Source organism: Emydura macquarii, unplaced genomic scaffold (genome assembly GCF_026122565.2).
Source record: "Emydura macquarii macquarii isolate MOO-44397 ecotype Brisbane River unplaced genomic scaffold, CSIRO-AGI_Emac_v2 contig_318, whole genome shotgun sequence".
Taxonomy (NCBI): domain Eukaryota; kingdom Metazoa; phylum Chordata; order Testudines; family Chelidae; genus Emydura; species Emydura macquarii.
Window position 1 is genome coordinate 12,954,117 of NW_027130455.1, and position 24,151 is coordinate 12,978,267.

Here is a 24,151-nt window from a genome sequence, read left to right on the forward strand (position 1 = left end):
AAAAGCAAACTATCAAATTCTGTTATGTGGCTTCAAACTGACACCAATGTGAGTCATCAGCAGGATTGGAATCTTTTAGATCCAAAACACCTCTGCCGCTCGAGCTAATGGAATAACTGATGACAATATTTGGTTGTCCCCTCTCGCTCGCTCTCTCTGGACCAGTGCTAGAATGGGATGATACACACACTTTGCCATTGGTTTCACAGACATTTGCTGGCACAAGAAGTTTGAGATGTAGGAAATCATGGGTTTTATTCCAAACTCTGGAGGGACGTGCGCTTTAGTGGGCACAGACTCTTCTGCTCCCCTCATCCCACCTCCAACACAGTCTCTTCCCCCAGCCGGTCTTTCTTCCCATCTCCCAATCAAATTAATTCATCAGTTCATATCAGCGAGTTTGTCACCTGAACTTGGAATCCTACTACTTCATGTCTGTCTAACTTTGCCCCTGCCTCTCCCGTCTGCCACTCAGTGATGTGGTGTTTTGTTTTAGGTAATAACTTAATTAAACTCTGAGCATTAAGTGCTTTGAGATCCTTAGGGAAAGTATGTTCTCTAAGATTGTCTTGTTGTTTGTATTTTTTAATCGCTGTAATGTATCTAGACTTTAGGATAGGCACAGAATGGAAAGATATTTAAGATGCAAACAAATCAGTTTGATTTGGTCTCACTGGATGTGCAACATCAGCAAAGGCAAAAACCTACCGGGGAATGAGAGACCGAGGCCTGGAGTAGGGGAGATGCTGCAGGTCAGAAATGAGATGTGGAGGGTGATGGGGAAGCTTGCAGAGCACCAGTGTACATTGTGCATCTGGGTCTATTCAGTGCTATTAGCTGATCGTTTTTCTAAGCACTGAATGTAATGTGGAGGTAATCATCAAAAGTGATAGCATAACAGAAGTGATGCTGATATCCTAAAGATGATCAGATGAAGAAAACATGAGTTTGTGGGACCTGTGGGTTGCACAAGTGCAGGAAGATTGCCAAAGCAAGTGTTGCAGGGCGTGGTGCCAGAGCAAAGGGGTGTGGTTCGATCTGGTGAACTGGAGGGGTTGTGGTACGGTGCACTTCTCAAGGTTGTGTTGAAGACTGAAACATGGATGAAGATTGTTGGCCAAGGACTCCTACGTTTTACTGTTCATTGTGATGTGACTCTGGTGCTTTGCACTATGAGAGAGAGTATATGTGTGAACTAGCATTGGTATTGCTTACCAGTTCAGCATAATACTGCATGTAATTAATGTAGTCTCAAAGTGAAATGTTTTGTTTACATCAAAGCAGTTTAATCTAGTCGTCATAAACAATTTCATTTACTCTACCCTATATTTATATAACCTGTTAAGTAACTGGGGAAATACCTTAATGCAGTGGTTCCCAAACTCTACCACGTTGCGTACTATCAACATAAAATGCCCACCACCTGCAGTACCACCACCAATTCCAGTCAAGTAGCCGGAAGTTCAGGTAGCAACCGGCCGAGAATCACTAAGCTGCCCGACGCTCCCGTTGCCAAGGTAGCTTAAGCGGAGCATCGGCAGCATCTTAGCCCAAAGTTCTGCTACTGATGTACCACTTAAGCTACCTTGGCAACTGGAGCGCCAGGCAGTTTAGACACGTACCATTGGGAGGTGGCCTGCGTACCACTGGTGGTACGCATACCACAGTTTGGGAACCCCTGCCTTAATGGCTTTTTTTTTTTTTTTTTTTTTTTTTTTTTTTTTTTTTAAATCCATTCTAAAATTTTCTATAACTTTGTATCCTCACTTTTTTCTAGTCTAATGTATTGGACTGTAAAGCTTGATGCATTGGGAGGCAGCAAAGCAAACACACTTACCATTAAGATGCAGATCCCTTCTGAAAAGTCACAGTGTAACGCATCAGCGGGTAGCATGTTAACGGACCATTTGGTGACTATAGAGCAAAATTGTTCAGTTTGCACACAAAGCCATATTACTGTGTTTGTTTCCCAACTGCTGGCCCTGTGGCCTCAACCGGCAATCCAACACTCGGGCCGGATACTCTCTGGCTCAAGAATCACCAACAACCATTTCTGCGATCAGAACTTAGCCATTCTGTTGATGGTGAGTGAGCCAGGAGAGACTCCTGCTCATTCTCCCAGTGCAATGCTATCAGAAGTAAATTGTAGAACATGTGGAACAGAAAAGCAGTAGAAACTTGTGTTAAACAAAAAGTTAACATACATAACTCTGAATACATACAGAGAGCCCATCGTACCATCACTGGTTGTTGCAGAACTTGTCCGCATAGCACTGTAAGGATTCACAACCATGATTTCAGCAGCTACTGTTGAGGAAGGGCTGCTTATGCATGTCTCCCAATGCAGAGTGGCTGAGCAAACAGTAGGCAGAGCTTCACACACAAACCAGCGATCAGACCTGAATACCAAACTGAGATGGGGAGTCTGCCCCCTTTTCCACCTGGGGGAAAAAAGCCTGGCTGCAAATCATGTGTTCTTTAAGTTTGTTCTCTACTGGCCCTTTGGTAGGACCAAGTAGCTGAATGAAGAGAGTGGAAGGCTTGGGGAGCAAAGGTCAAGAGGTCAGATCAGCCAGAATGGTAAGACCCGAGGGCAAAAGCAATATTAGCCAAACAAAAAGGTTATAATTGGTTAAGTAAGTGGGTCATCCATGAGGGTAAAGAAAGCTAAAGAATTATGAGGCTATGGGGCAGGCAGGTGGCTTAGTAAGAAGGGGCTTGGAACATAGTTAAAGGCTTTGCCTGGGGTAGCTATGTCTAATTTTATTATTAAATGTGCAGTGCTTGATAGAACGGTTTGTGTGTTCAAATGCTGCATATTGCTGTTGGTGCTAGATCTGAGAGTCCAACAGCATAGCCTCACCTAGCTAAGAGGCGTTTGAGGTCTGGACCAGCAGCTGTTACCCTGCCAGTGATTGAGCCGGGAGTAGGGCTGACATGCCAGGTTCCCTTGCCACTCCCTACTTTCAGTTGGTGAGCATGAAGAAAAGGGTTATCAGTGCCTGGGGCAAAAGGGACTGAACCAAACAGGGTTGGGCATAGAATGTTTGTTGCGTCAGTCAAAACCATTCTGCTGGAGAGGCTAGCTAGGTGTTTATGTTGCCATAGTGACCGGTGGCCCCAATCAGGATCAGAGCCCGACTGTGCTGGGTGCTGTACAGATAAAAATAGACATGCTTCCTTGCCCCGAGAAGTGTCTGTTTCTCCCTCTCCCCCACATTTCGTAGGTTGCCTTCTCAGACCAATCAATCATAAAAGCTCTCGACTAATATTCCACCCAATTACCATTTTATCTGCCCTGCTTGGTTCCTGTTGCTTGTGTGGGCAGTGATGGGCCAGCCGAGGGCAGGATGGTGAACAGACTGCTGCTCTTTTCCTCCAACTGGGCAGATTTTGTGGCAGGTGGGAGGAGTGTCCCAGAGGCAGGAGCATGGGAGGAGTCTCTGGTGCCATGGCAGGAGCATGGTGCAGAAGGTAGCTGGGGAGGACGTATTGGGACCCATCAGGTACTGCCTACAACTCTGGCCTCAGCCCTAGTACACTGCGTGTTTCCAGAGAGAGGTGCACCACCGCTCTCCTGCACCCCTTGAAGAGTTGACCATTGCAGCTGCTTTTGTGAGAGTATTTAAGTGCTCACACCCTGGTAGCCAGCATATAGCAATGATACTTAGGCTATGGCTACACTTCAGAGCTTATGGCGGGGCCGCTGCAGCGCTGCTAGTGCAGATGCTCTAAGCCCACAGGAGAGAGCTCTCCCATCGGCTTAGTTACCCCAGCTCCTGCGAGTGGCAGCAGCTATGTCAGCAGGAGAGGCTGTCCCACCGACATAGCACTGTCCACGTCACCAGCATTTAGTTTGGGATAACTTATATCGCTCAGGGGGGTGGCTTATTCACAACCCGGAGTGACGTAATTTATACTGACATAAGCTGTAGTGCAGGGGTCAGCAACCTTAACAAAGGGCCATGCCCAATCTTCCCCGGTCCCAGTGTCATGGGTGGGGTCTGCAGCCCCTGGTCCGGCGGCAGTGTCATCGGCGAACATGGAGCGGCTAAAAGTCGGTGTGCGTGCCACTTTTGGCATGCGTGCCCCAGGTTGCTGACCCCTGCTGTAGTGTGTACATAGCCCTAGATCAAAGGTGGCCAAACTGGCTCGTGAGCCACATGCAGCTCTTCTCCAATTAAAGTGCGGCTCACGGAGTCCCCTGTGCCCCCCCTATTCTCTGCCTATCTGATTGGGGTGGGGAGTTTGGAGTTTCTGCCCTGCAGCAGGGTGGTGGGTCTAGAGGATTATGCCCAGCAGGGAGGGAGGGTCAGTAAATTTGGCTTCCCCTGCCCTAAACTAATGCATCTGTATAACTCTCCTCCCACTCCAATGGTTCTTTTAATTCCCTGGTGTATACGTTACAATGCCACTGCTCACCACTCTCCTAACACTAGTCATTCCATTTCTTGCCTCTCAAAGATCAAGAAAGGAACTAAGGGAATGGGAATGTCCCTTCTGAGGATAAAGGATTAAGATCTGCAGACAGTGTCCCCTCTAGGGATCAAAAGTGTACAACACCTGCAGCTGTGTTAGCAATTCCCCAGTGTCTGATGACCACATCAAATCTGCATGCCGATTTGATCTTTCTAATAAAAAATATGACCATTATCCTAGTTGCTTGCACTTATGTTCCCTGATTAGACTAGGAACCTCTTGTGTTAATCTCACCAACAACCTAAAACTGCCATTGATTAGTTTAGCCCTTGGCTGTAGGAGGGGTTGACCTAGTCCTGTATATGGTGGCTACATGGACTGGAATTTGGCTGGAAGGTTTGCATTTTGCACACCTGTAGAATGGGCTGGTGGTTTCTTTCTTTCATTTCCCGTTCTATGAGATCACTCATTAAAGGCTGTGTCACAGGGTGGAGCAGACAAAGTGTGATTAGAACCAGGCTGGTTGAGACTAGTCCAGCCTGTGTTAACTCGCCCAAACATCTCTCCATTAACTCCCTTTGGTATTGGTTCCCATGTGGCTATCCTAGCATGCACACGATTAACCTCCATTAACATTCAGTGACATGCCTGTAGAGAGAAGAAAGCAGATCTCCCGAAGCGCTCACAGTAGCCTGCTTTATGTTCCATAAAGCCCCATTCATAAAAACAGGGTGACCCTATTAGGAATCCTTCCACTGAGCAGGCTGCTACACAGAACTTTAAATGCCTCCAGTTCATGTGACAGACACAAATAGAAGATATAAAAAAAAATAAAACCTAAATTGATAAACTTGGATTATTGTTCACCCTGACTGACGCAGTTGTGTTCCCTTGTGACTGGTCACATTTATGCGAGGGGTATCATGACTGCTGGCAAACAAAGTACAATGGGTCTGGAACAGACTCATTTTGATGTGAATTTAGTAATTTTACAATGTGCCAGACTGGCGGACACAGAAATCCAATAAGCCACGGAGGGGCCATGGAACAGGCAGTGACAGGCCAAACTTCCCCCTATTGACCCTTTAGCATAAGCACCAATGTCTGGAAGTTGTGACTAGAACCAACAGCCGGTGGTTAAAGCCAGACAAATTCAAATGAGAAGTGAGGACATCGTTTTTAATAGTGAGGATTTATCAACGTTGGAACAAGCTATCAAGGGAAGTGGTGAATTCGCCATCTCTTGAATGCAAGACTGAATGCCATTCTGGAAGGTGTGTGTTAGCTATTGGACTCGATCCAAGAGTAAGTGGATGAAAGGTAATGGCCTGTGGTATACAGGAGATCAAACACGAAGACCGAATGGTCCCTTCTGGCTTTAAAGGCTATGAAATCTGTCACATCTCTGACCTTGGAGCCAGTGCTGTAGCAGCCCACCCCGTGTGAACCCTGCAGCATCAGGGGTCTCAGATCCAGTCCGCAGTTTCAAGGCTGTTTTGATTCATGCAGAGCGAAACACATGTAGTGCAGTTATGGCATACTTGGAATTGATATGGCCCTTTTCATGCTCAGATTACTACTGTAGATGTGAAGTAAACAGAATAAGAGTGGACACACTATGGTTGAACTCCTTAGATACATACACTGCATACCTGACAGAGATGGTACATTCCATAGCCGTGACTGGTTGGGAAACGCCCCAACCCGACTCTGAGGAACAGAGATGGTCTGTTCCATGCTGGGTGTGAGCTGCTCTCGCCTTTCTACTTTACAGTTGCAGGTACTTGTTACATGCTGTGCTGCTATTTAAAATTTGATGCACGGCATGTACGGATGCTCTTTGATTGTAAAGACTAACAAACTTAATGAGGATTTTTATTATTTATGGGAGGGACTGCAGTGCTCCAAGACCCCTGTCAAGATCACTAGGTCAGAGAGGACCCAGGCTTCACAGCCCTTGCCCCAGGGGGAGCCTAAAAAGTTACCTTTCAATTTAGTTGAATGTCCTCTTGTTATTGTACGATGAGGGTGTGTGTGTGTGAGAGAGAGATATGGGTGAAAGGGCTGGATGTGGCTCTCTGTACATCTCCTGACTCCCATATTTGCCCTCTAGCTCTAAATATTTGCACAGCTGGGCCCTGTTCCACAAGATATCAAGAGGTTTTAGAAAACTTACATCAGGTGCGGCCAAAAAAAAGGGGGGGGGGGGAGAGAGAGAGAGAGAGGCACTTGAGATATTCCTGACCCCTAGCGTTTCTTCCAATGTAGAATCAGTCCAGGAAACTAATCAAGAAAAATGCTTAGAGGTGCATGAAAAAAATAAGGACAAGAAATGTTATCTGACAGTTACTCCACTATACCACAAGTGGAAGACCAGAGCTGCAAATCAGAAGACATTCCACTAATTCCAGTATTCCTTTTTAACATCAGTGATCCTTTAATATGGCCCAAATTCATAGAGGACAAAATAAGAATAATCATAATGAAACTTAAACTGTTGCAAGCTAAAGGTAAAAGTTTTCCAACTCACAATGGAAGAAAGTTTACAGAAGTAAATCGTGAGAAAATTGAAAAGTGGAGAAAATGCACAATGCCACTAGCTCATTAAATTCTGGAAAAGTGGATGCAGTGTTCTGTTTTTGTTGCAAATTACATGGTGTTTGTAAGGATAGTCTTGCATTGGTGGTGGTTTACGGGAATGGCAATATATCAACAAAACTCTCAAAAGTCATGAGAAAAGCCATGTTCACATTGGACATATGGTGAAGTGGAGAGAATTGGAACTATGACTGAAAAATGAATCTGCAATTGACCAGACCTCTGAATCATTGTTTTAAGTTGAGAGACAATACTTGTGAGGTGTATTTGAAAGAATTGTGAATATTGTTCTTCATTTAGCTGAACAAAACTTTATGGATCAGTGAAAAACTTGACAAGTGTGGAGACTACTTAGGCCAAATTGAGTTAATGGCTAAATCTGAGCCTGCAATGAAGGAACATGTAAGATGGTTCTTCACTAAAGAAGAAAGAAATGATTACTTAAGATCAATCAATTCTATAATTTTGATGTTATTTCAACAGGTACAATTATTAACAACATAAGATGAAAGATTATTCCATTATTTTGGATTGCATATCTGATATCAGCCACAGGCAACAAATGTCCCTCATTTTGAGGTATATTAAGATCCAAAAGGCAGAAGTCAATATTGAAGCATAAACGTTGATCATGTTTTGTGATCCTCTGCCAAAGCATGAATGACATGTGATCATGGTGCATTACTATTCCTTTTAGCTTCAATCATGCCACTAGATTACTTTGTGAACTCCAAGGCTTATTTATTTTGCAAGTCTGTGCTGCCTGAATTTCTGGCATATGGACATGGTAGTTGGAGAGGGATATTTTTGTGGTCTAACCATCAGGCTGTTGATAGCCAGGTTCTTATAAATGGTGTGTTTAATCAACTCAACCCTTCATCTTTGGGAGAGGTGCAAACACTTTTAAAATCATAATCCCTGACATTGAGTTAACTTGACTGTTTGGAGAAGGCTTCAGGTGAATTTGAGGAGAGTTTATATCTTGTACAGGCTATTTGCGTAAGTATCTTCATGGACTGAATTTCTTCAACAGAGAATGAAAGGTGGGGTTTTTCTCAGTCACTTAGGGGAGCTGAATGCTCAATACCCATTAATTGTACTCCCACAGTGATATCCCCCCTAAGATTTTATCCGTTTTTCTTTGACTTGTGAAAAATTGCCCCTGTGAAAGTAGACATCCAATATGAAAATCAGGCCCTTGTCTGTACATAGTGTCTGTTCACTTGGGAAAAAAACTGACCTAGGGCACATCTTCGCTACTGTGCTAAATCGTTGCTGCTGCCATGAATGCAGCAGCATCGATTTAGTGGGTCTGGTGAAGACGCGCTAAGTCGATGGGAGAGTGTCTCCCATTGACATAGCATAGTGTGGACACCACTGCAAGTCAATCTAAGGTACATCGACTTAACTTAACTTACTTATGTAACTTACCTAGTGTAACTTAGATTGATTTAGCATGGTAGTGAAGACGTGCCTCTAGTTCTTAAGACTGTGTGTTCAGATGACTTTAAATTGAAATGCGCACTCTCCAGTAATGAAGATACAGACAAGCGTAATCTTTCTATGATTATTGGGGTTGGAGACTTACATGTGAGTAAGCATGATGCAGCATGTAAAGTTGAATTATTTGCTTTGGAGATTTATCCAAAACTGTCTCCCGAACAGGCTACTGAAGGTCTTTCAGTGATGTATTTATACTGTGAACTCCATGGGGCAGCGACTTCTCTTCTGAGTTTGTGTATGCTTGTGGGCACTATAAATAATAAATGAATTGCTTAAATCAACAGAGTACTTGAATGTAAAATGGGACTAAATATGGGCAAGTAATTTTTGTTTTTATTAATTTCATGTTTGCCCTTTTTAAAATTAAATCCAGCTAAATTTTGAAATACTTCAATAATATTGAAATGAAACATTTCAACTCCTTTTGGGATTTTTTTCCCCTTTGGCTGAAACTATTAGCTGAATTTGACCCAAATTTGTGAATAGCTTTGGTTGAATAAACTATTTGTCCAGAAAATTTATCCAGCTCTACACAGGGTCCAGCTCACTTCAGGGGGAGTTCTGGTTCAGGAAAGAGCAAGGATTTCATGAGTGAACCTATGACGACTGCATTTTTAAAGCAGATGTTCTGCCTAATCTAAGAAGAGTAGGAAGAAGGATGAAGCAGCAGGAAAATTGACTGTTAGCTTTTTAATACCACTGCTGTATATTTTTTCCCATCTATTATATAGCCTTCAGTACTGAAAAGAGCCAGTAACCCATCTTTCCATCACACCCCTTCCCTCCAGCCCGAACCACCAAAGGCTTGGTCATTCTTATCTGACCTGGTATTTCCCATCCACAGCTACTGTGGCTGACTTCATTTTATTCACACAAATAAGCACAATCTTTTTCCCTTTTGCAGGCATTTGCCAAAAAAAATTAAGAATGACAATCAGCTAAAGAATATGAGTGGGCAGTGGTTTTATGAAGCAAAGTCAAAGAGGCACAGAGATAAAATACACGGAGCAGATATCATTAGAGCATCGATAAGAAGGAAACCTGCAACAATAGGTAAGTTTACTTCAGGGATCCTGGTATAGTGGTGATCCTCTTAGTTAGTACTCCCTTTAACCTGAGTTCTTTTCCCAGTTCTGTCAATGACTCCTTGTGTGACCCTGAGCAAATCACAAGGGCTGAAAGGACCACTTATTTGGGATGACCCAGTTTTTGGGTGCTTAACTTTAAACCCCTGAAGTCTGGTACTACTTGTTCGTGGCAGGTAATCAAAGGTATTTCAACAGGAATTCAGTGCCTGATTGCTCATCTATTCATGGGGATAACTTTCCTGTGGCATAAGGAAGAAACGTGCTGTTAATTAAGGGGTTAGTAAAGTGGCTTGTGTTCATCTGATCATGCAATATAAGTCCCCAAAACTTCATTTATTATTAATGTATGCATAGAGGTATATTCTTTTCTCTATAACTTAATATCTTTTCCCATGTACTTTTTATTATGAAAACAGCTCTGGACATTGCAAGATCATTATTTCTGTAATTAATTGAGTTTAATATGTCTTTCTGTTTTTGAGAGAAACTGTAAAAATAAGGCACGTTTGCTGTGGTCTGTGTTGGATGAAACTTGTGACCCTTATTTATTATTAGCATGAGCCCTATTTATGGTGTCTGTGTGCTTATATAAAGTCATTTGCTTTGCTGGAATTTACCCATATTGGTACCCTGGATAGACCTCAAAATAGCAAATTGTAAGGTTTGTATACCCAGCTCTGTTTCTGATGAACTGATGATATCCTACCTTTTTAACTTATCAAACTGATGGATTGTTTCGCCTATCCCTATATAATCAAATATGGAGGTTGTTAGGTTAGTGGTAGCCTTATCATTTTGAGAAGAACTCCCCTCTGTCTATCTGAACAAGAGAAGGTATAAAACAAGGAGGAATACAGGGGACCAGAAATGGGCAAGAAGAAACCTTTTTGCATTCTTTCTAATTTAGAGCTGATGAAGTGATAGTACATAACATTTCAGCTTGTGTGTTTAAGATCTAGGTGACGAGTTTCTCTATGTCAAAGGCCTGGTCTACACTACAAAGCTTTGTCAACAAAAGTCAGTTTTTGTCGACAAAACAGTGGAGGTGTATGCACTGAAAAGTTCCTCCCACCAATATAACTCCCCTGCTATGCCGATATAATAAAACCACCTCAATGAAAGGCGTAGGGCTTACCTTATGTCAGTGTAGTTACGGTGACTCCGGCTTTCCCTGGCAGGGAGGGGGACGAGGGAGCAGTCTGTCGGGAGCCCTGGAGCCTGTGAGGCAGCCAGGCTCCTGGCAGGGAGCTGTCAGAAGAGCTGAGAGACTGGACTCTCAGCTCCCCACACTGCCCCTCTTAGGTCAATGGAAGTCTCCTGGTGCGGACACACACCATTAACCCAAGGAGGGTAGAGTGGACATCAGCCACCACAGCAATTAATGCATAGGTTGGCTTATTTTTGTGGTGTGGACAAGGCCTAAGATAGAGTATAGTGACTGCCGCTATGCAACTTGAAGGAGCAATAATTTATTCTCAAACTTGCAATTACTTGTATAGATAACGTTACATATTAGGACATTTCAAAACTGGCTTAAATCTGATTTGTAAATTACACGGAATTGTTTAGCTCCAATGACTCATAAAATGATTAAGCAATTTCCCTCACAGCTATGCGCTGTGAAAATATAAACCTAAAAGTGGCACTTCTATTATTTCTGCACACTGAGAATTAATCTTGTTTTCAAGAATACTGTGGAAGTCTAGAAGGCAATAGAAGAAACTATAAAAATGTTCCTAAGACTTTATGGAATGTTTTGTGACTTCAACAAAGTAGGATTCCCCTTCCCCACCTCCACCCCCGAACAAAACCAAACACTATTACATGCTCACTGTACATTTTAGTTTAGTTTTAGTTTAGCTCACATTTTAGTTTGTTTCTTCTATTCCAGTGGTTCTCTGTGGTTCCATCCAGGGACACCCTCTTCCCCCACAACACACCAACTAGCTGAGATTCCAATTTAGCAATATAGGAAGGGGCAAAGTGGTCATGCCACCTTGATATATGTTCTTTGAGAACCCATGTTTTACAGAACTCTCCTTTTCATTTGTCCACCAAATATTAAGGGGTTAAGACTTCTCATGATACTGACATTGCATTCAATGGGCATTTAGCTGCAGTCAGAAGTACAGGAACACAGCTTCTAATTCATTGGTTGCAGGATGCTTGACCAATTTGAATTGCTTTAAAATTCAGGATTCTTGGATGCAGTGGATATTGCAGTTGGGGTGGGTTTGTTTAAATGAGAATTCCACACACTAATCTACACTAGATGTCTCGATGTACCCTTATCTGTAATCCAAGTATAATATGTTTGTGAAATAATTTTTAAACCTATTGTAATGACTTCCCTGTATTTATCTGCAGTGGAAACCTTCATGAACGTACTGGGAGATAACCTTGGTCTTGTTTCCTTCTTTTAGCTGAGCGGAGTCAGAACAAATCAGATAGAACAAAGAACAGTTGGGTGAACAATGTCAATAAGGAAGTTTTTGTCCCACCAGAGCTATCAGGTGTCATGGAAGAGACGGAAGAAGCAGAAGTGAAATCTAGTGAAAGGTAAGATGTTGTTCTTTGAGATGGGGTAGGTAACTTGACTTTTTGTGTATTAATTAAAGCTGAGTAAACTTTGTGACTTGTGTGTTTTCCTCTTTCACCATTTCACATAAATATTTCTGCCATTTAACGCAGGGTGACTTTTTCAAACCCTGAAAATATCACATTTTCGTCAAATTGCAATGGTCTGCCAACGCTTGCTCAGACTGCGGTAGCTTGATCTGTCATGGCTTTGCACGTGCAGATGTTCCTGGAAGTACCATGACAGCCATCTTTGGTAACTTTGACTGTGAGGAGACAAGCCAAGGTTTATAAAACACAGGCTCTCACATGTTCACATAAATGAAGGACAGGTGGAGATTGGCACTGCCTCGGATGTTTGCAGTCTGGCTTGATTTCCAGAAGTGACTCAGGGATCTTCTATTCCCCAGTTAGCATAATGGGTCAAACTGAGGTGCCGAGGCCCTGGCAGCTGCAAAGAGTGAGGTAGCAGCTTCCAGATTTTTCCATCGAATGTAACAGGTAGTAAGAGGTGGCTTAACTGAGAGCAGTTTCCTGTTACTTTGGTGCAGATAGTATGACTGGAAGCCAGGCTTGGGACTAGACCAGGAGTTTAGAATACTCCTTAAGGAAACAGTCTGATAATACCACTCTGAGACTTCTGGACCAGTGGTGAAGCAATTTCCAGGATAGAGTTGTTTCTCTTGACATTCAAAAAAATTAGACATAGTCAGGTTGAGAATCCAGATGATTTCAACGGTTGTAGTACAACCTGGCGAGAGGTGGGCTCTGAGATGCCCAGGCCTGAACTTTAGAGGTTTTGGGGTTTGTCTGTTTTTTTAATATAAACATCTCAACGTACTCCATTTATAGCTGGAAATGAACTGAAATGATCAGTGGAGTGAAAGTGAAATACAGTATACTCTCTGTGTGAGACACCAACATGGAGTTCAATAATCCAATTTAGAGGTGACAGGAGCACAGAAGGCCTCCATTTGAAGGAAAGATGGTAATCTTGAAGCCAAACACAAATGGAAAAAATTGCTGCTACCTGCAACTTCTACATCGGTCCTCCAGAAACAGCTGCGTAAACAGCAAAACCTTTAGATGGGGCACTAAAGTAAAAAAAGGTGGGCATAGTCTGTCAATTGAAAGGGCAGCTATTACCTCCAGCGGGGCTCAGTGAGTAGGATGCTAGATTTGGGATTAAGGAGACCTGAGTTCTATTCCTGGTTATGCCACTGAACAGTTGTCGCACTGAGCAAGCAATTTCACCTCTGTCTGCTTCCCATCCAAGCCCTTGGGTAGATTAATCTTTTAGTAACTGACACAGTCTGCTCCAACAAATTTGTATTGTGCACATCATATTGGGACCCTCCCTCATCTAGGCTGTGGGGGGGTGCTACCATAATACAAACAATTCCTCTGATTGTTTGTTTTCTCCCAGCCTACCAATGTTACCTTATTCTGATCTGGATTGATCTTTGGACAATTAGCTTTAATCCTACAATCCCAACTAGATATTGGGCAAAATGAGAGATTGCATTGACTGGGTCCAATGGAAAAATATGTAAAGCTGAGTATCTGTCTGCTGCTAACTCTGCAGCCTACACCATCTGTGTCCACTAGGATCCTCAGCTACACGTTAAACGAGAGATTTCAGAATTGAATTCTGAAAAGAACAGTTGTTCAAGTGCATCTCCATCTCCCACTTTCATGGCCTGCAGATACGGTGTCAGCATGCATGGTCAGTGGCATCAGAGGTTGCTGATGGGCCTAACAAGTTCAGCAGGGATACCTGATCTTTGCTTGTCTCCAAAAGATCATTGTCCAGTGAAATCAGAATAGTCTCTGTTGTACCCAGACCTAAAACCAAGCTGAAAAGGGTCAAATAAATTTTAGGAATGATAATGCCAGAGCTACTTTGCCACAGTAGTTCTCGCCCCAAATATGGATTTTAACAGTGGTGATCATTGAGATGGTCTGTGGAGCAGTGACCTAAGAGAGGTATTGAAGACTGCTGCCAAAATTGACATTGGTGCGGGATAGTCAACTACTGTATTTAGTTTTCTTCAGTTGGTCCTTAGCATTAAAAGATGAATAACAAATTATGTATCGCTTTTGGGGAGTACTGGATAGCTGCTGTTTTTCCTTTTCATATTGTTTAATCCTAAAAGCTTATTCCATAACATCTCAAATGTTAACCTGTGTAGCCCACTTCCGTTAATTGTACAATGATCATGGAAAGCAAAACAATATTCTGAAGCAAACAAAAGGCCTTGTAGTATTACTTGGATCACTTATCAGTCAGGTACCTGCTATGGGACTGATTCAAAGGGCAGACTTTTGGCAAGGAACTGCCAGGAAAACCTCTAAAAATATTTGGTGATATGTTGAACTTAACTAGCTTTTTTTTCTTTAAGCAAGTAAGTCTGCTATTTCAACATTTTTAAAAACCTGTAAGTTTTCCCCTAAATGCTCATTGCAACAACCTATGGTATTTAGTTTTCTTTTTTCTTTCTATACAGATATAAGTAGCTGTAACTGGTTCACATGTTGTAGAGTTGTTTTCTGGGGGGGGAGCAGAAGGGGAGACCTTAATGACCTTTTATTTCAGGTCATAGTTCCAAACTAGTGTGATGCAGAATAAATTTTACAGCCCGTATTGGTCTCCCATTTATTGCTCCAGCTTTGTCAGCAAATGTCATACAGTTTTTGACATGTTCAGAATCATGGAAATTGCCCTTGCCCTGTGTCCTTCAGTGGGGAACATAGGCCTATAATTCCTTTTTACATTGCAGTTCCACTGGCTAGGGAAAGCCATCTAATTCACACAGCAGTTGAACCAGTTATAATACTCAGCATTTGAATAGCACTTTCCATTTCTCAATTGTTGTACAGGGCGAGTGTTAGTATCCCACAACCCCCTTAACAGATATTACAGCTGATTGCAGAGACTGGACTAGAATTCAAGGTCTTCCAGTGCGCAGTCCCATGCTCAACTCATTTGACTATGGTGCCACCTCTAAAGCAAACTGGTACAGTACAGTATGACCAATGGAAGTGTTTGGAGGTAGAACCTAGAGAATGAATTGCAATATGGAGGCCAAAGCCCAGTCTTTTATCAAACATTTATGTAATTTAGATGCAAACACCAAATCCTGCCCTCCAAACTATGCAGCTAAAGCAAGGAAAAGCAGCAGTGCTACAAATGCAGTTCATCACTTAGGCTATCACCCATTTATTCTGTATATGAGATGAGCACACACAACGGTTTTGGGAAAAATGCTGGGAGAGACAAGTCGTTTTAAAGACTGCCTTTTCTTCTGTCCTGTTCAGGGTGGACTTCTCAAATGCTATTCTAACCTCACTGTGTGCTACTCCGAATGACAACAGTTGATCAATAGCAGCTGGGAAATGATGATTCCAGGGCTTCCAGATCAGTGTGATGAGAGATCAGCAGCCTAGCCAGGGTAGCAGGAGAGGCAAACCTATATATTGGAAGCATTTAGACAATAGATCCTTAAAGACTTGTTCTCTTTGTGTATTTCAGAATGGAAGGGGCAATTGACTGTTGGTCTCTCAGAGGTGGCTGTAATCAGAAATGTGAACCAAGTGTAATTCTTTGCAGGATAATAGGGTAAATGTTTCAAAAGCACCAGAGCCATTTTCGAAAGTAGCTTAGGCACTTAGCTCAAGTGTGATTGACAGCCAATGGGGCTTAAGCTCCTCAGTTGCTAGAGTGCTTTTGAAAATGCTACTCCTTTTTAATGACTGCAATTGCAATTTTTGGGTAGAGAATGGTGCAGGCTACAGACCCAGTCTTCAATCTCTACATAGGTAAAACTGCTGCTGACTTCAAGATCTGGCCCTGAGCATGATGGGGGAGGGGGAGAGCCGGAGGTAGAAAATGTAGAAACAAAATCCCTAAACCTTATTTTTGGTTACTTGTTCTGGAGACTTCTTATGACCATGAATGACTTAGGATCAATCCTTTTCATTGGAAGAATTCCCTGTATAAGAACCGAGGGCCAAATTTTGCTCTCAGACTAGTGTAACACTTCAGGGTCAGTGGCGTTCCTCCAGGCCTAGCCTGGATTTAACATCAGACTATAGACCTTTAGAATTGGATGCTAGAACTATAGGGTGGTGCGCCTTTGTTTTCTCTTTACAGCTTAGTTACTGGAGTTAGTCGTTAAACAGTGCTTGTCTTGGTATTTTAAATTCCCATGATACTGTCTCTTGCATATCATAACCTTTGTGAGCTAGGTGTGTGAAGTGTGTCTTGAAGGGTGTTACCTTGCACAGAAGGAATTTCAACTGAGTGACTCAATCTGTCAATATTTTCTGTGTCTGATAATGATCTATCTGTAGACTGAAAATGTAAAATATGCAACCCAGCTTCTCCCGTCCATGTTCTGAATTGTGTTCTAAAAAGAAAAATCAGTTTCTTAATCTGAAAAGGCCTTCTGGGCTGATAAATTACACTGTCTATGAACACTAATTCTAGAGTCTCTTACTGTCAAAACACTTATCCCAAAACTTATTCTTAAAATGCAAATGGCTTCTAGTATGTTTGCAAGGGGCTAGATCTTCCGCTTATCCACTTAACAAGTACAACATGAGCAGCAGCGGCAGAGATTTCCTCACATACGCTTGCCATTGTGGCCTACCCCTGATTTTGGAAGACTCACCTCTAAGGTCAGATGAGTTCACTTTGTGCCCTCTATCCTTGACCTCTCTGCTGAGCCTGCCAGCAAGAGGCACCCCAATTCCGGGATGTTCCCTGTGATGGTGACAGGGACTAATTCGCAGGCTGCTGAACAGCCTTCAGACAGAAATGACTTTCCTTTGCTACTGACCTGGGTTGGATTTGAGCCATAGAATGATAGAAGTTTAAAGATGGGAAATGACCTACTAACCAGATTGTCTAGTCCAGTGGTTCTCAAATGGTGTTCCGCGGAACCCTAGGGTTCCGTGGGCTGAGCGGAAGGGTTCTGTGAAGAAGGCGTACCGCGCTGCCGAATGCTAAGAAAATCCCAGAGGAGCAGCGCTGCAGGCAGGCAGACAGCAGTGCCATTACTGCCTGGCTGAGCATGCTACCCCTTCCTGCTGCTCTTGCGGCAGCTGCTGCTATGGCTTCTCCTTGCTGCTGTGCTGAGCTTGCCTAGAGCAGGCAGCAAAATTTGCCAGCTGGGAGGCGGCGCCTGACTGCTAGGATGTGGGGGGGTCATCCCTCCTCTGGCAGTACTGATCTGGGAGCTTTGCCACTCTCCTTCCCTGCAGGGCAGCCGCTTAGACCCCACTCTACTCTCTACCCCTTGCTCCTGGCCTCCCCCCGCCCTTGGGAGCCAGCCCCAAAAACTCCCCGGAGACAGCTCTTTATCCATGGTTTGCTTCCACCCACTGAAAGTAATCGCTGCTTCATATCCCTGGCCTGATTACATAAGATTACCATCCCATTCTGAAGTTAATTAAAAAAAAAATCTTTGCATATGAATGAGAAATATTACAACTAAAAACAATCAGCTCTCCCCTCCCTGGCTGTTTGAATTTCTCCATAGCGATGGTACAACCTACCAACCAAGAGCACGATTAATTACTTAATTAATATGCAGTAGATATAGTGTAGTTAGATTTTCAGAAAGCCTTTGACAAGGTCCCTCACCAAAGGTTCTAAGCAAAGTAAGCGGTCCAGAGATAAGAGGAGAGGTCCTCTTCTGGATCAGTAACTGGTTAAAAGATAATAAATAAAGGGTAGGAATAAATGGTCAGTTTTCAGAATGGAGAAAGGTAAATAGTGGTGTCCCCCAGGGATCTGTACGAGACCAATACTGTTCAACAATAAATGATCTGGAAAAGGGGCAAACAGTGAGGCGGCAAAATTCGCAGATGATACCAAATTACTCAAGATAGTTAAGTCCAAAGCTGACTGCGAAGAGTTACAAAGGGATCTCAAAAAACAGGGTGACTGGGCAACAAAATGGCAGATGAAATTCAATGTTGATAAATGCAAAGCAATGCACATTGGAAAATATAATCCCAACTATACATGTAAAATGATGGGGGTCTAAATTAGCTATTACTACTCAAGAAAGAAATCTTGGAGTCATTGTGGATTGTTCTCTGAAAACATCCACTCAATGTGCAGCGGCAGTCAAAAAAGCTAACTGAATGTTTGGAATCACTGGGAAAGAGAGAGATAACAGAAAATATCGTGTTGCCTCTTTATAAATCCATGGTACGCCCACATCTTGAATACAGTGTGCAGACTTGGTTGCCCCATCTCAAAAGAGAGATATTGGAATTGGAAAAGTCACAGAAAAGGGCAACAAACATGATTGGGGTATGGAAAAGCTTCCATATGAGGAGAGATTAATAAGACTGGGACCTCTCAACTAGGAAAAGAGATGACTAAAGGAGGACGTGATAGAGGTCTATAAAATCATGACTGATGTGGAGAAAGTAAATAAGGAAGTATAATTTACTTCTCACAACACAAGAACTAGGGGTCACCAACTGAAATTAATAGGCAGCAGGTTTAAAATGAATAAAAGGAAGTATTTCTTCATACAGTGAACAGTCAACCTGTGGAACTTCTTGCCAGAGGATGTTGTGAAAGCCAAAACTATAACAAGGTTCAAAAAAAGAACTCGATAAGTTCATGGAGGATGGATTCATCAATGGCGATTAGCCAGGATAGGCAGGGATTGCTGTTTGCCAGAGGCTGGGAACATCCAACGGAATGGACCACTTGATGATTACCTGTTCTGTTTATTCCCTCTGAGCACATGGCATTGGCCACCGACGGAAGATAGAATACTGGGCTAGATGGATCTGACCCAGTATGGCCATTCTTGTATTCTTATTTTGGCTCTGAAAACTATTCTGGAATATTTTAACTGAAAGGAAGGGCTTCAAATATAGTAGATGAGGCACATAAACTGTTGTAGGGATGGTAAACCGAACTGGGGAATGTAACAGTCTCTATGCCAAGAATGGCTGTCTATGTACAAGAATTTCCTCCTCCTGCAGCTCTCCTTCAGAGACCTGGTCTACACTAGGAAATTAGATTGGTGTAACTATGTCACTCAGGGGTATGAAAAATCCACACTTCTGAGCAACGTAGTAAAACTAACCTAACTGCTGGTATTTCCAGCACTAGGTCAATGAGAGAATTGTCTCATCAACCTAGCGACCGTCTCTTGGGAGGTGGAATAGCGAGGCTGAGCGGAGAACCCCTCTGGTTGGGATAGGTAATGTCTTTATTGAAGTGCTACAGTGGCGCACTGCAGAATTTTCAGTATAGGCATATCCTGAATCTCTTTAGTTTCATCAGCTTTACTCTTTTTAAAAAATCTGAAAACCGACCTTTTCCTCCCTTGCTTTTGCCACTTAAAAAGCAGCAGGAGAGAGAAATAAACTCTCTAAAGCGGCTTAGAAAGTGAATTATTTGTGAAGTACTTGACAACTTGCTCACTATTTTACGAAACACAAGAGGACAGTTACTGCTGGGAGGACTTTGAAATAAAGTTACATTGAAGTGTTGTTGTGATGAAGTGGAGATATACTTGGGGTTTTCTCTGAGTGTTCTGTGTGTGCCTCAGTTTCCCTCAGTGTGTGATCATTGCAGAGACCGCTGGAGGGCAGAGAGGCCTTCTCCAGCCACCTTCACACAGGCAATAGCCAGGACCCCTCTGCCTTGGATCAACCAGCTGTGACAGGTTGTGGCAGGTGGAAACAAGGAAGGGTGGACACCTTGCCCAGGGAAGAGACAAAGGACTGGGGAGGGACAAGGGGTCGTGTCTGGGGGTGGTTGGCTGGAAGGGCCAGTCCCCAGTGGGGGGTCGCGGGGAGCAGAGCCCAAGAATGCGGCTCTGGGGCACCCCAATTGGTCACTGCTGTACCTTTTGCTTCATCTGCTAACACAGTCTTTCCATGCTGAGATCCTGAGAACTAATAAACCGTTCTGACTTCCACGCTGGCTGTCAATCGCTTCTGACGGCAAGGTGGGGTGCATGTCCCCTTTGGGGGCATGTAAGAGCTCCCCAGGCGTCCCATCCAGGGGGTGCTCAGGCGGAGCAGGGGGGCTGAATGCTTTGAGGTCAGATTCAGGAGGTGGCTGCACCGGTGTGAGGGACCATGAGGATAGATCCCCACCACTAGAGTCCTGACTGGCTTTGCCCCGAATGGTTCCAGAGGCTGGTTCCTGTGGGACTCCGGCACAGTTACACTAAAATTTCTTTGCTGATGAGCTCCAAAGTGAAGAGTGTGGATGAGAGGTTCCCCGCTGTCCTGCATAGGAGAAGGCAGGAGACCGCTTTCTTCCATAAAGGGAACAGATTGAATAGAAGAGCCTCACGTTTTGATGTTGGGTTTTTTTAGGCATATGGTAGCTTAAGTTTCATTTTTACAGACTTAAAGCAATGTGCTGGTTTCATGCTAAGTAACTTGTTGTTCTCTTATAGTTCTAATGCATTGGATGCAACCTTAGGTGAACCACAGGAAAGATCAAAGAAGGCAGCCGTGTCACCAGCAAAGGTAGGTTCAGCATTGGTCTGCTAAGGGTGGCTTTTTAAAGCTATTCTCTTGCCACTTCATCGCTCTACTAAAAACCATGAAGAATTTGGATAAAAGAACTTGAGGATATTGTATGATGCAGTGTTGCAGGGGGTATCAAATGATGGATGTGATTCCTGTTCAGCATGTTTATGTGGCAGAGAGAAAATCTTTATCCCTTGCCTATATGTAGCCAATATCAACTTCTTCACCCTCCAGAGAAAATTGCTTTTGTTTTGCTTCGTTCCAATTTCATTTGCATTTTCTCATGGGTCTGAATCCCTTATGGGAGTCACAGTAGCAGAAATGAGACTATCTAAGGACTGGAAACCTAGATCCAGCATAGCTTCATCTCTCGGGGGGGCGGGGAGGGGTGAAAAATCCACACCTCCTGAGAGACATAGTTACCCTAAACCTCCATGTAGACAATGCCAGGTTGATGGAGGAATTCTTCCATCGAAGTAACCACCACCTCTAGGGGAGGTAGATTAACTACAACAGTGGGAGAATCCCTCCTGTTGCTGTAGTGTCCCCATTGATGTGTGCTGCAGCTGTGCTGCTGTAGCATTTTTAAGTGTAGACATAACCCAGCCTTTGTGAAGTAGGCTTTCAAATGCCCTAAGTCTGTTCCTGGTGACTTGAAAGGGAGCAGAGTTAGGCTGAGCACTTCTGACCATCCTTTACCTTCACAATTGTGCTATGTCCTCTGTCCGTCTTATCAGAGGCATATTTAAATCTGTAGGGGTGCACTCACTGCATTTTCATGTTTCTGTTAACAGTACAGTGCTGGTAAACATCTGACATAAATTAAATGTCCATTCTTTTCTAGCAAAGGAAAAATCCATTTAATGACTTCGCTGCACCAGAACAGAACGTAAAAAGTAGGGAGTCAGAAAGTGGAACAACGGGCCTATCCCAGATGCCAAATGAGGGTAAATACATTTTTTAATCTACATGTCCATTATGGAGTCTGTGAAATTCTTCAGGGTATTGTCACCAAGTTAACTGTCTCTTTCTCCACATAATACATTCATCCCCCCCCAAAAAAACTCTTAAAATCCTGCGCTAAAGTAGGACATAGCATAATTTTACCTATTGTCTTAGGAGCCTGTCTCTTGCCTGTTCTTCAAGCTGTTCATTTAAATCTGCATGCATAAAAATATGAACCCCTGAAGATATTAAGGAAATGATTTTTTCACCCAAATAATCTGAGCTGTGTACTCCTTTCCCATCCCCCAACCCATCCTTAAGCCTAAATTAGGTCATGGAGGGGTATGTCTAGGCTGCAATTAAAAACCCACAGCTGGTTTCGGTCAGCTGACTTGGACTCATGGGGCTTGGGCTGAAAGGCTGTTTAACTGTAGTATAGACTTTTGGACTTCAGCTGGAGCCCGAACTCTAGGACCCTCCTGGGGCCCCAGGGCTCAGGCTTCAGCCCAAGTAGCTATACCACAATTAAGCAGCCCCTTAGCCTGAGCCCTGTGAGCATGAGTCAGCTGACCCAGGCCATACATACCCCTAGCCAGCCAGCCAAGAAGGACTATGTGCCTGGATAGGCCACACTGAGTGTGCCACACTCAGGGCAGACTGCAAGAAAGGGGGCAGAAAACCCCCAAAACTGGTGATTTATTCTATAATTAGATTCCCCAAGCCAGTAACAAAACCACTTCTGTAATAGCATACTGGCTAACAATGCCAAACCCAGCCCCCTTTAGGCATTCCAGCCCTTGGCTCCCATCTAAACAACCATGTCCAATATAGTGAGGGGTTACTGAAAACCTGATTCACCATATGTGAAGTTCACCGGTTCCAAACGACCGGACACTCATCCCCAGGTCAGGATGAGTCTCAGATCTTACCCAATAGTCAGGCTGATGCTAATTCTTTAGTAACTAAAAATTAAAGATTTAATTATAAAAGGAAAAGAATAGTTACAAATGGTTAAAAGACCAATGTATATACAAGTGATTTCCAGCATTCATAGTTCAGGATCACAGCAGTAATGGAATAAACTGCTGGCTCACCCCATCATCCAACAGCATCTTAGACTTCTTAATCTTCTATTTCCTATGCATGCATAGGTAAACTAGTCACACACTTTCACATAAGGCAATTAGCCCATCCTCCATTATAACATAGATAGTTAAGCTGAAGACAATGTAGATAATATTACTAGTTTCCTGCAGTATTTTATATCTTTGATTTTAAGATTAACTGAACAGTGGCATACATAATTAAGGCAATTAAGACATGAAAGAGAATTAACATCAACAAGCTAATCTGGTTACTTTGTTACTAACAAGATATAGGTAAACACAGACAAATACACTTAGCATTTATTCTTTGATTCTTGTCAACACAAAATGAATGAGTTGGGTTTTGGTAGCCTTCTTTGATACCCATACATAAGTGGATCATCTTGATTGCAATTATAATGCCTCCTGTTAAGTTGTTACCGGTCATACGCAGGCTGGCTGGTCTGCCAGTGTCCCAGGCTGCGTCCAGTGTTACAACCCTGTTGGTGATTCAGCAGTTTCAGATGCTCTTATTTCCCAGGTGTCAGGCGTGGCTGACTTTGCAACAGTCCCAATCATGGCTGCTATTGGCTCAGGAACAACGACTCAAGCTGGGGTCCCAATCTTTGATCTCATCCCCCTGTTTTTTCTTAGACTAAGGTCAGAAGGGACTATCATGCCCATCTAGTCTGAATTCCTGCACATTGCAGGCCAGAGAACCTTGCCTACCCACTCCTGTAATAGACCCCTAATCTCTGGCTGAGTTACTGAAGTCTTCAAATCATGATTTAAAGACTTCAAGTTACACAGAATCCACCATTTACACTAGTTTAAATCTGAAAGCGACCATGCCCCATGCTGCATAGGAAGGCAAAAACTCTCCAGGGTCTCTGCCAATCTCGTTTCATTAGTTCTGTTTTTCAGATTCCTCCCTTTCCCAAAATGTCCTTCCTAGCCAAACAGGAGCTACAAGATGATATACCTTAATCCAGTCTTACAAAATTGTAATGAGAGTTTGCCAGCCGAGGCATGAAAATTACTGACCTGCTTTCTGCCATGATGCTTGCTAATGGGGGGAAGAGGAAAAGTGTATAATACTTGCAAAACTTGTCCTGAGTGGGCAAGTTTTATTTAGTTCCATGTAACCCTGAAAACTGTCTACAGAAATTGATTGAGACAAAACACAAGACAAATAATAAAATTGAGCTGTACCAGAGCTGTGTTGATTAAAGGTTTACTGTGCTCCAACTTTAGAGTCGTGATGTTTCTTTGCTCTAGGAATGTTCTGTCAGTCAACACTCTATAATACAACCAAATTAAATCTAATATAAAGTTTGATAATCTGTCTATTAGTATTCCAACAGACGTGTTCTAAGAATGTGTATTTTTATATTGCTGAATGCCTTGATTGTT

General features: G+C 43.1%; 1 protein-coding gene across 4 annotated transcripts in view; it reads left to right on the forward strand.

Annotated features, from left to right (window-relative positions):
- The window catches only part of SYTL2 (synaptotagmin like 2), a 79,702-nt gene that overhangs the window by 27,695 nt on the left and 27,856 nt on the right, over positions 1–24,151 (forward strand). For all 4 annotated transcript variants that reach the window (XM_067568795.1, XM_067568801.1, XM_067568809.1 and 1 more), the window contains exons 3-6: positions 9,425–9,573; positions 12,032–12,167; positions 20,633–20,705; positions 21,553–21,655. In XM_067568795.1, the coding sequence (XP_067424896.1) occupies positions 9,425–9,573; positions 12,032–12,167; positions 20,633–20,705; positions 21,553–21,655 (461 nt within the window). The remainder of the gene's footprint in view (positions 1–9,424; positions 9,574–12,031; positions 12,168–20,632; positions 20,706–21,552; positions 21,656–24,151) is intronic.